This window comes from Hemibagrus wyckioides, linkage group LG24 (genome assembly GCF_019097595.1).
Source record: "Hemibagrus wyckioides isolate EC202008001 linkage group LG24, SWU_Hwy_1.0, whole genome shotgun sequence".
NCBI lineage: Eukaryota > Metazoa > Chordata > Actinopteri > Siluriformes > Bagridae > Hemibagrus > Hemibagrus wyckioides.
In genome coordinates, this window is record NC_080733.1 from 3,794,956 (window position 1) to 3,810,652 (window position 15,697).

General features: G+C 39.9%; 2 protein-coding genes across 2 annotated transcripts in view; both read right to left on the reverse strand.

Moving 5' to 3' along the window:
- micall2a (mical-like 2a) overlaps positions 1 to 3,449 on the reverse strand; it is a 16,454-nt gene extending 13,005 nt beyond the window's left edge. The window contains exons 1-2 of the mRNA XM_058378444.1: positions 3,216 to 3,449; positions 2,326 to 2,374 (exon numbers count right to left, since the gene is read on the reverse strand). Coding sequence (XP_058234427.1) covers positions 2,326 to 2,374; positions 3,216 to 3,358 — 192 coding nt within the window. The 5' untranslated portion in view covers positions 3,359 to 3,449. The remainder of the gene's footprint in view (positions 1 to 2,325; positions 2,375 to 3,215) is intronic.
- A 2,543-nt stretch (positions 3,450 to 5,992) lies between these two features.
- Positions 5,993 to 15,511, reverse strand: si:dkey-43p13.5 (paired mesoderm homeobox protein 2). The gene is made up of 4 exons (XM_058378197.1): positions 15,431 to 15,511; positions 7,853 to 8,093; positions 7,222 to 7,379; positions 5,993 to 6,508 (listed from the first exon to the last, which is right to left on the reverse strand). Exons 1-4 carry the CDS (start codon positions 15,509 to 15,511, stop codon positions 6,146 to 6,148), a joined length of 843 nt encoding a protein of 280 aa, XP_058234180.1. The 3' UTR covers positions 5,993 to 6,145.
- Positions 15,512 to 15,697: the final 186 nt, after the last annotated feature.

The window sequence follows — 15,697 nt, forward strand, 5'->3', positions numbered from 1 at the left end:
ACACACACACACTTTCTCTCTCTTTCTCCCTCTCTCATACACACACACTCTCTCTCCCTCTCTCATACACACACACTCGCTCTCTCTCTCTCTCTCTCACACACACACACGTGCACACACACTCTCTCTCTCCCTCTCTCATACACACACACACTCTCTCTCTCCCTCTCTCATACACACACACACTCTCTCTCTCCCTCTCTCATACACACACACACTTTCTCTCTCTTTCTCCCTCTCTCATACACACACACTCTCTCTCTCTCTCTCCCTCTCTCATACACACACACACTCTCTCTCTCTCTCCCTCTCTCATACACACACACACGCTCTCTCTCTCTCACACACACACACGCGCGCACACACTCTCTCTCTCCCTCTCTCATACACACACACTCTCTCTCTCCCTCTCTCATACACACACACTCTCTCTCTCCCTCTCTCATACACACACACTCTCTCTCTCCCTCTCTCATACACACACACCTGAGAGTTCTTTCAGAAATGTTAAACCAGTATCTTTATACAGAAAACTGATCCATATTAAAGAATAAATATTTTGCACATTTTTAATTTATTTCTGTTAGATTATGTGGTGTGTCTGCCATACAAATCCCTGTTATCCAACTATTAATATAAAAACCATAACATACTAGAACGAGCAGAATAATATAATCGCTTGAATTACAGCCTGCACTTCTGTCAGAGCCGTGCCGTCGTATAAAATTATAGAAATCCACCTTCTGGTCAGTCAAACTCGTGAATTCAATAGAATGTAATGATGTGTGTTATTACTGTTAACTATAAGCACTCAAATGAGAAAGCCTGGGAGTCTCTCTAAATAGAAAAAAGGTCAGAGAGACTAAGTTTACTTTTGGAGCTCTGGTCAGTGAGCGCATAGTGAATAACACATTTCCTGTGCACACTCCAGGGCCTGGAAAAGAGGACCGGGGAGGTGTATTGTTTAGGATTGACCTGGACAAGGCTCATTAAATTATACAGGGCTCCACATCCTCCTGCATGGCAGCTGCTTCTGTAAAAGAGTGCAGGACACATAGAGAAGGGCCAAAGCTGTTTTCCTGTTTCCATCACACACACACACACACCAGTGTTTAAAACAGCTTACACAGACAATAACATGAAGAATAGATCAAAGTGAACCAAGTCTGCCACCATGTCCAGAACACAGAAGGACTCTTTTTAGGACCAAACCCATACATTATGAAGAAAACAGAGTTATAGCGCTGCAATAAACAGCCTGGCTATGTTTAGCATTTAAAATGTACAAAGGACCTAACATTTGTCATGACAGTAGTAGAACAGAAGTAAGCTCATCCTGACGGAAAGGATCAGATGTTCGATAGCTACACTGCTTCATAATGGATGAACTGGAGTTATTCCTCACAGCTCAGGTTCCTCCGGCAGCAGCGAGCGTTTCAGGACAGGTCATCATGTGTGTCTCACTGCAGGGGCCCTTAATCTGGGCCCTTAGAGGAGGAAAGGACAGAAGGAAGGTAGCGGGAAGGAAATAAAGCTTTTCATAATGGAAATGTCCCAGTTGTGGTCACTCCGGCTCAGACCCTCAGTACACACTTCCTCAGAAAAAAACAAAACAATTAGATCACTGACCAAAGCAGCCATTCACTGCCATGTTAATGCTATTTGCTGTATTATTTTTTAGATTTTTAGTTTTATAGATAAAACCTCTAAGTTCTAGGAGTCAGGAATCAGGTCCAAATTCAACGCCAATTATACCTGGAAATAAATAAAGTCTGATTGTAGTTTACAACGTGGTCTAGATCGCACGCATCGTAAAACTACCCACCCATATACACTGTAATTTACACATCATGACCTTTGAACCCTGCACATAATACCACCTCATTTAAAATATATGCAGATCAACCACAGAGTGTGTCATACCAAAAGTACCGGAGAAAAAGGCGGTCCAAATCTACAACAAGCCTGAGCCATTCATATTTTTAGTAACCGCTTTATCCCGGTTAGGACTGCAGTCAATCCAGAGGATTTCCCAGTTACATTAGGTGTGAGGCGATGTGCACACTCACACCTTGGGGCAGCTTAGTCTAGCCAATCTACCTCCTGGCACTGTTTTTTTGGGGGTTAGGAAACCGGAGAATCTAGAGGAACATATGACAGTAACCTGAGCGCAGGATCAAACCTGTGACTATGGAGCTGTGAGACAGTTAAAAAGCTACATCCTGTGACTCTGTGTTGCCTGAAAACATTACGTTAAACATGAAATTAAAAAAAAAAAGTGTATATATTTGGTCATTTCCTTAGCCAGGAAACAGGAAATCTTACCAAACGGTTGTTGTCATACACATTGTCCTTACTCAGGGAGTCAAAGTTTCTGAAAGGAAACAAACAGACGTAAGTCACATTAGGAAAAATAGGACTGCTTATATAAAGTGTTTAACATCCGGGTTGATATCAGACGATATAGAAACACACAATTTCCTCTCAGCTTTATGTTTACAACGTCAACATGTCCAGGAGAGAATCTAAATCTGCTGATGATAATTAAGAGTGTGAGACAAAATCCTAACCATATATTAGATATTAGTGTCTAAAGCTACCAGGCTGTATTTTTCTAATATTATACACTATTTTCAAAACTGACACTTAATACAGTATTAAATACAGGATGCATTAACAAACACTTTGTTGTTTATCATCAATGGTCAGGCATCAAAAACAACTAATATCCTTATCTTTAGATAGACAGACAGACAGACAGACAGACAGACAGACAGACAGATAGATAGATAGATAGATAGATAGATAGACAGATAGATAGATAGATAGATAGATAGATAGATAGATAGATAGATAGATAGATAGATAGATAGATAGATAGATATTGAGATTGTTCAACTTCATACCAAACTGATGCCAATGCATATGAACTGTAGATTATTTCCGTTCTCAACTCATTCAAACGTTAATGATTACCATTGTTTAGGTTATGAAACAAATATTTTGTACTGAGGTGATTGGAAACAAATTACTCTGAGTCTCTGAAAGTAAATAAATGAGTTACAGTAACAGTTGAAACTCAGTTACAGATTCCAAGGACAAACAAACAACTTCAACAACAAAACTGGAAACAAATTGTTGCTGGTGTTTTGTATTTTTACACATTTAGAAACATTTAAACAACATGTTCAAGTCCATTTAAAAGTCATTCTTACATGAGGTCGGGTCTGAACTTGTGGATGAGAGCGCAGAAAGCCAGTCCGTCTCTGAATGAAGTGGTCATGTTGATTATATTCACATCTCTGTAGCCATCACACTGGACTTTACACCACTGCTGAAGAGCCTTGATGGCCGCCATCCTCCTCTAAACTCCTGCTTCTCCTTCTCTATCCCTCTCTCTGCTCTTAGGCGATGCTTAGAGTCAGGAAACCCCCCATGAACCACGTTAGAAATAAAATCTGTTCCTATCGGCACTTGTTACCCATAGAGGTCACTGTTTCACCAAAAAGTACAGTCTAACAAAGTTGTGATGGTGATTATTAAAGGTGTCAAGAAGCGCCATAGATAAACCATATCACTAGCTTGAGAGTGGGATTATCGTTTACTCGACATTAATTGCCTTCTTTGCTTTTAAAATAAAATAGCAATGAATCTATTTAAAGATAATTCTATCCACCTGCACTTAAGTTATAACACAGCACCCTGATTATTTTTCTATAACATGTACTATTAAAGCCTTATTACTAAAGAGGCTGCTGAATGCTGGATTCTGATTGGTTGACAGACGTGCGCAGCTATTTTTCAGTTAACATGTAAAGTAGTCCCGGGCAGATCATAACCGCATTACATTTCCATATCACTTCGCCACACTTTATTAACAGAAATGAGGGGAAGGTTGGCCTACTGTCCACAGCGTAGAGTAAATAAATAAATATTCATGTTGTGTATTACTGTAAACAATACAATAAATAAATATTGATATTTGTTAACAGGCTTTTCTGAGCTGTTTATTACTTGAAATATAATGCACAGCCCCTTTCGTGTCAGTGCTTTGTAACAGCTGTTTGTTTAGGTTTTCCAACACAAAGAGTCTTTCTGGATTCTTTGTAACATGAAAGTCTGATTTATTTGTTTTTTGTTTGTTTGTTTAGTGATGTTTTTTTCTTGTTAACTTCGAAAAAGTGGAAATAACATGCAAAGGAACAACTGCTGTAAGAGATAACAGGAACTAACTTGTTCATCAGTATAAACTACAAGCAGATAAAAAGGCATGATGTGTCATTAAAAATGCAGTGTACATATTGAATATTGCATATTGCTGTAGTATAAAAGGAATAGAACACTTATTGGAAAATATCTTAGAGTGGTAAGAGATCATGTCATTGTGTCATTGATTATTTTCTTATAACAAAATGCCCTGACGTGTTATTTATTTATTTATTTATTTATTTATTTATTTAGGAATGCCTAAAGAGACCATTTTTTTCACCTGCTTGCTTATTTCTATTCTTTCTTTTAATTCAGGGTCTTAGCAGATTTTTTGATTTTGATATAAAAACCTGCTAGTTGTATATTAAGGCCTTATAAATGTTCATCTTTTGCTTTTATCATAGTAGTGCATTCATATGCATTCATAATGCATTCATTATTGCTGTTTATAATTATAATGAATGCTCATATGAAATGAAATAGAACTGAAATAAAATTTTCTATAATAGCTGTGATTTATAATCTGTTCAGGCATTCAACATTTCTTCAGATATCCTTATTAACACCAAAGCAAGCAACTGCAGCTATTGTATTTGGTATCTATTCAAGTTGAGTTGTCTTTATTTGTCACATATTCATTACTGCACAGTGAAATTCTTTCTTCAGATATCCCGTCCTTGGAGGGTTGGGGTCAGGGCCCAACAGTGGCAGTCTAGTGCTGGGGCTTGTACCCTGAACTTCCAGTCAACGATCCAGAGCCTTAACCACTTGAGCTACCACCGCCCCATTTAAACCCATTATATATTGTGATATCAGTCGGACGCTATTGTAAAATTAATTTACTTATTTATTAATTTTAAAGGCCTCTGCAGATGCATCCAAGACCAGAAGAGGGTGTTATCACATCACAGTGAGCTTGATCTCTCAGTGGTGCACTTACTGACTGTCACTCAAGCTACACTGACAAAAAAAAAAAAACTGTTATTTGGAAAAAGTTGTGTAAATGTTTTCTCTAGGTTCCGAGTTTTTATTCTCAAAGAAGGCTGTGGCAGTGATAAAGTAATCCTCTGGATCTGACAAATGCATTGGTGCAGTACAGATATTTAGAATGATAAATACGCACAACCTCGGCTGTTTGAGTTATATCTATATCTTTATCTATCAGGAAAGCTTTTCTGAATCTACAAAAAGTCCTGAGCACACATTAGGCTCACCTGCACTAAATAATCAGATGTAATTATTTTTGGAAGATGTTAAATTGTTCTGTAGTCAACACCTACATGTGGTATGAAAGAAAAAGTAGGAGAAAAACAGGACAATCTTCACGAGCACTTCTGTCAGAAAGGGCAGTCATTTTTCATCTGTCCCCATTGTGTTTGCAGTGAGCTTGTGGCAGCTTGCAGACATCCTGTGTCTTTCTCCAGTTAGTGAAACAGGATAGCTGACTGAAGATGAAGCCATTGATGAGCTCATCGTTCGTTTCCTTGTCAGATAAATCAGTTAACATTAGTTTTTAGTAACATTCGTTTAAATGTTTTGCCCAAAACAAATGGTATGTTTCCATCTATCCAGCCAGAAGAGACACGATCATGATCATGATTCATATTGCAATATGTTTAATAACACAATTTGAATTACAGTGTAAATGCTCAGCATTAGTACGCTTTGATCGTATGCTTTTTCCTGCTAACATTTTTTGAAATATTAACACTAGGAAAGGTCACATGAATTTTAATATTGTTACAAAACAACAGAAACAACTTTAATATTTTGTGATCAGATATTGTTTCGAAAATATTCACGTACTGTATATTAATGCAAAAGACACCGAAATATCAGGCTAAAATAAAGAAATGCAGCTACCACTTGTGTCAATAAATAAACTAGAATTCAGATATTCCCACATCACAGTGGAGTTCAGGAACCCACAGCTTCATCAGTCACTTTCAGACACATGAGCTTTTAAGCACCATTTCCTGTCACCCTTGGCCGCAGTGCTGTGGATCTCAGCTTCGTAATCCCTGGCCTTGGCCCTCAGTTTAGCAATGCTGCAGAAGCGGAATTCCTCGGGACTGGTCTCTGATGATCCTGTCGGCTGTCTGGCCCCCGGGTGCAGTCTGTGTCCAGCGGTCTTCTCCTGTTTGCTGTCCCAGCATGGCACCTGGTCGCTGTCTGACTCCGTGCTCCTCCTGGATGGTGTTTGTTGTCCGGACTCACTGTCTTTCCCACACAGGTCTCCACTCTGGCCTTGAAGTTTCATTTGTCTCCGCATCTTTGCCCTGCGGTTCTGGAACCACACCTGCACCATGAAGACACAAAGCATCCGTTAATAATAATGATAAATATTTATAATGTATAGAAATGGCACTTTTTCCTATTCTGATACTTAAATTATCACTGGATACTGATACTTATTGATTATTGTTTTAATATGTTTTAAAAGGTTTTAAAAGGTTTTTTTTGTTTTTTTTTACTGAAGCACATCACAGGAAGCAAAATAAAAAACGACTTATTTACAAGTCAACAGCATACATAAATAAAAATTTACAAATACTATAAAAATCAATCCTAAAACAAGCAACAGTATCTTGATGTGTAAACATTTCCAGTTCCATAAATACATTTCTTATTCCAAACGTTGCTTTCTCTTACAGGATCTGATATCTGATATATTTTTTATTTTTTTCTGATGTCCATCACCATTTTTTTCTGGTATCGTGCCATTTCTCATATAAACACACATGGATACTCAGCTCCAGTCGTGAGGAGCCACTGGGCTGCACAGTGTTAAATCTTTCCTAGAAAAAAAGCAGCTATCAGCTAATTACTAAGCCCTTACTTGGCCAGACAAGACGTTATCAGACTAGAAAGAAGGAAACTGCAGCACTATCATATCAGTCATCGAGTAGCTCTCCATGAGTGATATGGAGAAGAGCCAACATACACACTGTATGACATTAATCATAAGGTCAGTGAACATCAATAACATAAAGGCATCTAAAGAGGTTGTACCTGAACTCTAGCCTCGATTAAGTCCAGTCGGAGTGCCAGGGCCTCGCGCATGAACACATCAGGGTAGTGCGTGCTCTTGAAGGCCTTCTCCAGCTCTTCCAGCTGCCAGCTGCTGTAGTTGGCACGAGCGCGCCGCTGCTTGGCGGGCCGTGGCTCATCTGGAAGCATGTGGCCAATTAGGTGGATGCCAGCGGCTGACGGGGGGAACTAACAGCTCTGGATTGGCTAATTAGCGCTGCATTCATTAAGCTCTCTCTGGCGGAGCCGCGTAATTGATTGTTAGTTACAAGCTGTTAGCTGATCCTTTGTAAACATTCAAGTCCCATTAAATGCCAAGGATGGCTATTATCAGAGAATAGGCCATCATCCTCAAATTACCTCTCATACTGTGAATTACATGTACATTATTTAAAATATATTGCCTAAATAAGCAACACAATCTACTTCTTTTGCCGCCACACTGGCCAAAAGACAACATATTGTCGTTTTAAAGACATTTTCTTAGAGAAAGATGTATTTGTTTTGTTGTGACAGACAATAATTGAAAGATATTTCATCCCAATAATTAATACAGTCTTAATTAAACAGGTTGAAGGTACCTGATATACCCAGCAATTTTGATGACTCTTACCGGTGTCACTGGGAAGTCGGACCATGGAAGACGCCTGTGAAGACAGCAGCAGAGCTTGTTTACAAGGCTCAGGCTGGAGGTAGGTGCGAAGCAGCTCATAGCTGAGCAGTGGGGCAGGGATCAGGAGCTGAGGATGGCCCAGTCTGCTGGGAAACGCAGGGAAGAACTGAGTCGCTGGGGAGTGCAGGATGCCAGAGTTCAGAGAAGAGAGGAGTTGTCCAGAGCTGAACATGATGACCCACTAGAGAAGATCCAAACTTTGTCCACAGTGCAGTTGTGAAATCCAGGCAGAAGAGTCAGGAAGTCAGGTGAGATAGCTGTAGGATGTGATGATGAAATGCAGGTCTTCCTGGAGTGCAAATTAAATTATAAAATGAAGATTAATTCAGGCTCAGAAAAGAAATCATTATGAGATCTGAGGAGGCTTCCAGCCGGATGGATGAAGAGATGATCCGTGCTCTTCTCCAGGCTAAAGAAAAGTCACTTGAGTCAGATGTTAACTACTTAACTCTAGCCGCCCCACCTTCTCGCCTGGTCACATGACACACCTGTGACCACTAATGCATCTTGAACAGGGTTTGGCTTGAAGGAAAACATCCAGTTATGGAGACGGGAGTTCACCCTATGCTCCATTTAAGACCAGGCTCTGAGAACATCACTCTTCATCAGTGGTTCATCATGACACCTAATTCCTTCATGAGTAATAGAGAGGCCCAGCGATACTCCATTTGCAGAGGTCTTGTTTTTATTATGCAGTCTTCTACAGACAAGTTCAGGCACTAGTCAGCTTCTGTGTTGTCTATTAATGTGACAAAACGAGACACAAGGCATTGGAGTGTAACGAGAAAAGAAGGTTAAAAAAAAAAAAAAAGCACAGTTCTTGCTAAGTGAACACTTAGACAGGGATATACAAGAGGAAGTCACATTAAAACTTGCAAATGAAAAAAATGCAACATAAATTAGATTTGAAACGTTTTTTCTTGAAGAATCCAGAAAAATATGGAAAGGAAAAAACAATTATACCATTCTGTAACACCTTTTTACAATAAACAATAAAAAACTATCCAATTTTCACTCGACTCACCATCATGTAGAACTCAGTAGACTTTTTCTCTGCTTCTACATATTGCTCTTTCTATAAGTCTTAAAATACGAGTCGCTAAAGCAAACATTTTCAGTCGGAAAGAAAAGAATCAGAGGTTGGCAGCTGAGAAGCTTTCAGTAAGGACCCGGAGCTTTAGATAAAAATCTTCTGCAGAAGCACAAACAGCTTCTGTTTACACAGCAAACACATCATCCTAATTGGCCCACATAATTGACATTCATTTACTAGGCCATTTACGGCATATGGCTGTTTGCATCACACTCATTTGCTCCTCTACACAACTGGAAAAAAGGGGAGACGGCCCTCGGGGAAGGTGCTGATGAGATTCTATAATCGAATGTGACTGAAAAATGAAATTTACAAAGCGACTGTCTGAAACGCAAGATTTGTCGGAGTGGCTGGGAATTCTGTCACTAAATGGAAATGATTTAAACTGACTGCTCGGATACAGAGTATGAGATCTTAATCAAAGCAGAGAACATGCTGAAAGAAAGATCACCTGTCCAAAAGAGAGGAATTGTTCAGGGCTGAACTGAGGACAGAAACGATGCTAGTATGGCAAAAGAATATGATTTCCCCAGTCAAGCCTGGGTCAGTCATGAAGAGGAAGTCCAACACTTTCATTCGCGAGCAAACAGGTGACCCAGAAAACTGCAAATACTCCAAAACTGATATGCTTAAATCTGCACTACTACATTTAATTTAACTTATTTTTTAGTCTTACATTTTTGTGTCTATCTATCTATCTATCTATCTATCTATCTATCTATCTATCTATCTATCTATCTATCTATCTATCTATCTATCTATCTATCTATCTATCTATCTATCTATCTATCTATCTGTTTACCTAAGTCTAATTCCCCATTCTTCTATTATCTCTTCTATTACTATATTTCAAATCATTTTTCAGGAAAATGGTGCAAATTTCTGCGTTTCTCAAATGCTGGACACATTTATTTAAAATGCAAAATGTACCATGATCTTATTATATTCACGTCGTGTCACGGAGCAAGAGAAAAGCACTTCCCCAAATGAAGAAGAAAAAGAAATAAATTCCCCAAATGTTAGAACAGTAGCTTTTACAAATATGGGATTTTCTGTTTATTAGTTCTATGTCACTTTATTAGTTGTGTCTATGAGTTTAGCTAATTGGGGTTTAACACTTTAAATTTACTTTAATGCTAATAACTACTGTAGCAGCCATATTGTGTAGATCAACCCTGTTATACACACTGCAACAAAAAAGACATCTTAGAAACAAAATATCTAGAATCTAGTCACATTTATTTTTATTAGTTTTTCCAGTTATAAGACTAAAAGAAATCAGATATGAGATTCAAGCTTGAAACTGACTTTAGCTTTGCAGATTTTTCAAGCATTTCACAGAAGTAAAATTGTCTTCCAAGGTTTGCGGTTTAAGTTTAATCAGTTTATATTTCATTTATTGTATTATACATTTTGACAATATACACTGGCTAAGATGTTATTTTTGAGGCGTATATCATGCACATCAAATTGGCCAAATTAATATTTTATTTTTATTCTGAAGTATATATATGTCAACCCAACATCTGGCTAGCATTCAGCTAACACACCAGGACAGCTAAATGTTTCAGTTTAGCATTATCAGGTGCATCAAAAAGTGGCCAACAATAATTGAGTAACTTGTAAAAGCAGGAAGATCCGAGTGTGCGTCTAGCTGTTAGTCAAAGAGGAATTGCAATCCATTGGACACAGCTGCATGGCAGGTGCTGATGGACAGGCGATGAGTGCACTGTGATTGCTTGCTGGGGAACCAAACACAGGTGTGTCAATTAATCCACTGAAAATGTATTACCTCACAGACACCTCGGCACAGCGAGCTGGCTGATCAGATCAGAGCTCGGAGAATACGCTGAGCTGTCAACGGCCTCTGTGCTAACTGCTTGGAGCTTTGATCAGAGCACAGCTGGTCAGAACAAACAAAAGTCACAGGGCCACAAACAGCAACGAGGACGAGACATCTCTCCACACCTGGCCGGATGCCTGATATTCTCTCCTCACCGTCCATGCTAGCGTCAACAGCTGGAATTTAATAACGGTTGCTGAGATGTAATTTTCAGTTCTGTAGAATGGCAATGACAATTCTTTGATCAGGTGATTAAAGCGATGAAGGTGTAGAATGCAAACCTGAAATGTCCTGAGTGATATCAGGAACTACTGAATGTGGCTAACAGCGTGGTCAGTCAGGCTGTAAGGGAGGTTAAATAAACAGTGTGTGTGACAGAAGGATCAGTCGTGTGTTAGCTCTCCGGTCACAGGTAAATAGACGGATTTCAAGAGTCCTTACATCTAATGTTTGTTCTTCGGCTCTCACCCTAAACACCCATTGAAGTGTAAGTGAAACCCAGATCGACGATTACTGATGGAACCCATTTCCCAACAATGGATGCCGCAAGAAAAAATCCCAGAATTCCAAGTAAGACTCTTGGAAAGAAGGTCTTCCTTTAACATCCAGACTGGCAATCAGAATGAAGCCTAAGAGCAATTAGTGTACATTTAAACTCCTCTGTGTTGTACATTTTAAGATGAAGATGTGACGACTTCCACTTAAGCAACCCTGCAGTTGATACCAGCGTAAAACAAACCGCTTTTGAAACCTGAGACGTTTTGGCCGATATAAATTCCACTCAGCCTCACGGGCTAATCTGACTTGTTTTAATACAAAATCACAATTAAAGCAAATCATCAAACTCTAAGATGCTAAATAGCCCTCCTAAATGGTTCAGCAACAGCAAACCACGCCACGCTATTTGTTATGCTCTTCCATTCATGGCACCATTAACCGAACCCGAATGAGCTCACGGCTGCATCGTAGTGTGGCACGGATTCTCTTGATTGATCTATTTGTGAAGCCGGATCGTAATTTAGAAGAGCTAATTGCTTTCTGCAGCGCTAGGAAATGATTCATGCATTATCGCCTCGACTGTTTCGTGCAGGCTCACACAGCAGGGTTAAGACGCAATATGGAAGGAACGAATCCTCTCTGAAAGACAGAAGAGCCGAGGAAATCGGCGCTCCTCTGCTACTCTGAAACAAACGGAGAGCCGCCGGCTTTTATTTTCGTTTATTTACAAACTGAATCCGATCCAATTAAGTGCTTCATCGACAGGCTTCGTGTTCCTCTGTTCAGTTGTGCTCTTGTGCTCAGGCTATATGGAGCTATCAGATTGCAGGATAGATGTGCCAGCACAGGATAGAGATGACACAGGGTTTTAGCAATGCATAATATCATTAATACTCATCTACATGAGTGACATTTAAGCAAACAGTGTGCCTGTACAGGCAGAAGACGACACGACCCTTACTGTGAGTCATGGGAAAGCGTGTTTGAAATTGTTACAGTCCAAAGTGAAAGCTCAGATAAAATCAAAGTTTAAGAGCCGTCAGACAGGATGATGTATCATTTCAGCCCATTTATACTGTAAATTTATAATGATAATACAGGACACATGACCATGTAACTCTTGTTTTTCTTGCTCACTGATCTCCAGGTTAGTGTGAGGATGCTGCACCGTAACGAAGCCGTCTAATAAAGTTGATTCTCATTTCCCACTGAGATTAAAACGAGCCAAAGACATAATGTAAAGTCTGCAGTCTGATTGTGTTTACTGCATTCCCCAAGTCTTCACTCTCTCCTTACGGTAATTGTATCTCCTTATAGTCAGCAGGGCTGATTGCTTTAGTCCCGGATCATTGGCGCTGGGCTAAACCAGAGATCCTAGACTGCTTTTTCATGTCAAAAGCTTCAAGGAAAGCATTCACGATCCAACAGCAATCACACTTTATACTTCAAAGCAGCAGAGGAAAAGGGAAGAGGCAGTCAGCGTTCTCCTTTTTCTACACTATAGCCAGGCACCAGTCAAGCGTAAAGGAAGAGGAGATGATCTAAGGTGAAGGTGCTATTGAGGAGAAGACAGAGCCGACAGGTGTGCAGCGGGCAGGTAGCAGCACATCGCGGACTGGCCCAAAAAAAGGTGAAGAAGATACAAGCAGTCCAAACCTTTCAGCCATTAAAATGAATGGGAGGGGGAACTTGTTCACGCAGATGTTTTTACTTTCTACAAATGTTTTTCAAATTTCATTAAGATATTTTGGAAGGAAGACGTGTTAAGACGCTTACTGACTCTAAAGGGGATAGAAAAGGGGGTGATTTATTTACTTCCTTCTCATACTGAAACTGGGTTTTGAGATTGAATTACTAGTGAAATGAGTTAGACTCGTAGCTAAGAAGAAGAAGAAGAAGAAGAAATAAGAGAACAGAAAAGTAAATACAAGAAGCAAAATCATTCCCAATTTTTTTCTCCAAAACTCTGCTTTTAATTGTGCGCCTATAGCTATTAACTGTACTGACCCACATTCCTAATCCCAGCAATCAGCAATACAATAATCAGCAATTACAGACACTAAACCGAATCTGACATTCTAAACAAACTAAAGCTCAGTTGTCATGAAGTCTCTTGACGCCTGAGCAGCTGCTTTTACTAAGTAACCACAGATATGTTAGGGGAAAAGCAGAGTGTCAGTGAATCATCACAGAGTCCTCAGTAACACCTCCCCGCCCCAGCAGAACTGTCACTCAGCTCCGTTCCGCCCCAGTGCCAGTCAGCCTGCGCAGAAAATGGCCCGGGCAAGAAAAGCCATCTGGGCCAAGCTGCTGAAACCCAGCTACTTAAAGCTGTCGGGGAAAAAAATAACTAAAAAAGCAGACTTGCTACACAACACCTTACAGGTGCAATTAATGCAAAGATCAAGCACTTTGTCTGTACTAAAGAACCAAAGGCTTTAGCTCTGAAGAAATCAGAAATAAAGTAGATGTAATGGCAAAGAGCCACTCAGACGCTCTGGTACAAATTATAATGAAACATTTCTGTGTAAGGAAACCTGGTGCAAAAAAAAAAAAAAAAAAAAAGCAAGAAATTTATTCTCACGCTTCACACACACACAAAGAATTTCTATTTATTTAGGCAATGAGCAGTACTGAAAACCGCACCTGAGAGCAGTGCCGGATTTGCCATCACATTAAAACGTTTTTACTGTAATCTAACTGGAAGTTAGATGTTTCACAGCTCCAGAGTCTGCAGTTGAATCCTGAGCTCGAGATACTTTGGTGTGGGTTTTTATATGTTCTCCCTGTGAAACACTGTGCAAGTTTCCTCCAACCTCCAAAAACATGCCAGTAAGAAGTCTGGCTATTTCAAATTGCCAATCGCAAACACCCAGTGTTCCCGGGATAGGCTTCGGTCTAGTGGGAATTTCTTTCCGATGCCATCCAGTTATTGGCATGTTCTCTCAAATGTGTCTGGATTTGCTAGTACAAAACCAAAAAAACATGCAATAACAAGTGTTACACACAAGCAACAACTGTTAAAAGTTTGTGCACACCTGATCACCCATCACACCCATATGTGGTTCTTTCCCAAACTGTTACCACAAAGTTGGATGCATACAATTTTTTTTGTACGCAGTAGAGTTACAATTTCCCTTCACTGCAACTCAAACCCTGTTCCAGCAGGATAGTGAACCTGTACACCAAGCACGTGGTGTGAGAAGGTTGGAGTGGAAGAACTGGAGTGTCCTGCACTGAGCCCTGACTCTGACTCAACCCCCCTGCAAACCTTTGGGATGAACTGGAACACCGACTGAACCCCAGACCTCCTCACTCTTACAACATCAGTGTCTGATCTCCCTAATGCTGAATGATCACTAATCCCCACAGTCACGCTCCAACATCTAGTGGAGAACCTTCACGGAAGAGAAGAGCGGAGATGATTATAACAGGAAAGAGGAATAAATCTGGAATGAGATGTTTAACAGGCACAAATGGGTTTGATGGTTAGGTTTCAACAAACTTTTAGCAGTATATTGTAGCTAACAAAAAGAGCACACTATAACCTGTGCAACTTGCCTGCTAAAGGGTTTGCTAGGTTACAGTTAAGCTAGCTAATTAGCAAATACAGTGTGTCTAAAACTGCATAATGTTTATAATAATAACAATTATTATATTAATAATGATGGATCCATAACATAGTACTCAAATAGCTTGTGTAAACATTGGACACTACTGAATTGCATAATTCCACTGTTACACAGGGACTTCTGGGAAATTATTCTGCTGCAGGTGTTCTTCTATAAATAAGGAAGTGACAGTTTCTTGTACATGATAATACTACAGTTTACAGCAATTTTTTTTGTGTGCAGTAATAAAATAAGTGATGATTTGTTTGTTCCAAAAGACCAAAGAGGCAATTAGCTGAAATGTTATACTCCTGAATCGTTTCCCATTCCACTACCAAGTAATCCAGGGTGCGCTCTGCTTCTGAGAATATGTGTGATTTGTTACTGACACCAGGTTTTCCTCGATTTCCTTAGTCACTACAAGTTAAAAGGAAAGGTGAGAACATGGAAAACGCAGGATGGTGGAGGCGTACGGAGCTCAGAGAGGGAAAGAGCTCAGCTTTCATCGGGCTCGGCGGTTGCGGGTATGGTACGGGCTTGTCGCACTCTTCCATCCCGTTCGCGCTGCATTGCACATTAGAGTGCCTCATTGTAAACAAACACCACCTCAGCCTTTCAGGCTTCCTGCTAAAAAGCCCCTATACGTTCCTCTCATTTACTAAAGGGAGCATATATGGAGAGTGTATAATCAATTACAGACACGGTTCATAGAGCTGCGTATAACCTGAGCTCACCAGCAT

What these genes read in the sequence shown, in the direction of transcription:
- si:dkey-43p13.5 (XM_058378197.1), bottom strand. Translation starts at nt 15,511, where the DNA reads ATGGAAGAGTGCGACAAGCCCGTACCATACCCGCAACCGCCGAGCCCG. An exon ending in CCGACTTCCCAGTGACACCG is followed by an intron (nt 7,380 to 7,852) that starts GTAAGAGTCATC and finishes ACATGCTTCCAG; the next exon opens with ATGAGCCACGGCCCGCCAAG. An exon ending in TAATCGAGGCTAGAGTTCAG is followed by an intron (nt 6,509 to 7,221) that starts GTACAACCTCTT and finishes TTCATGGTGCAG; the next exon opens with GTGTGGTTCCAGAACCGCAG.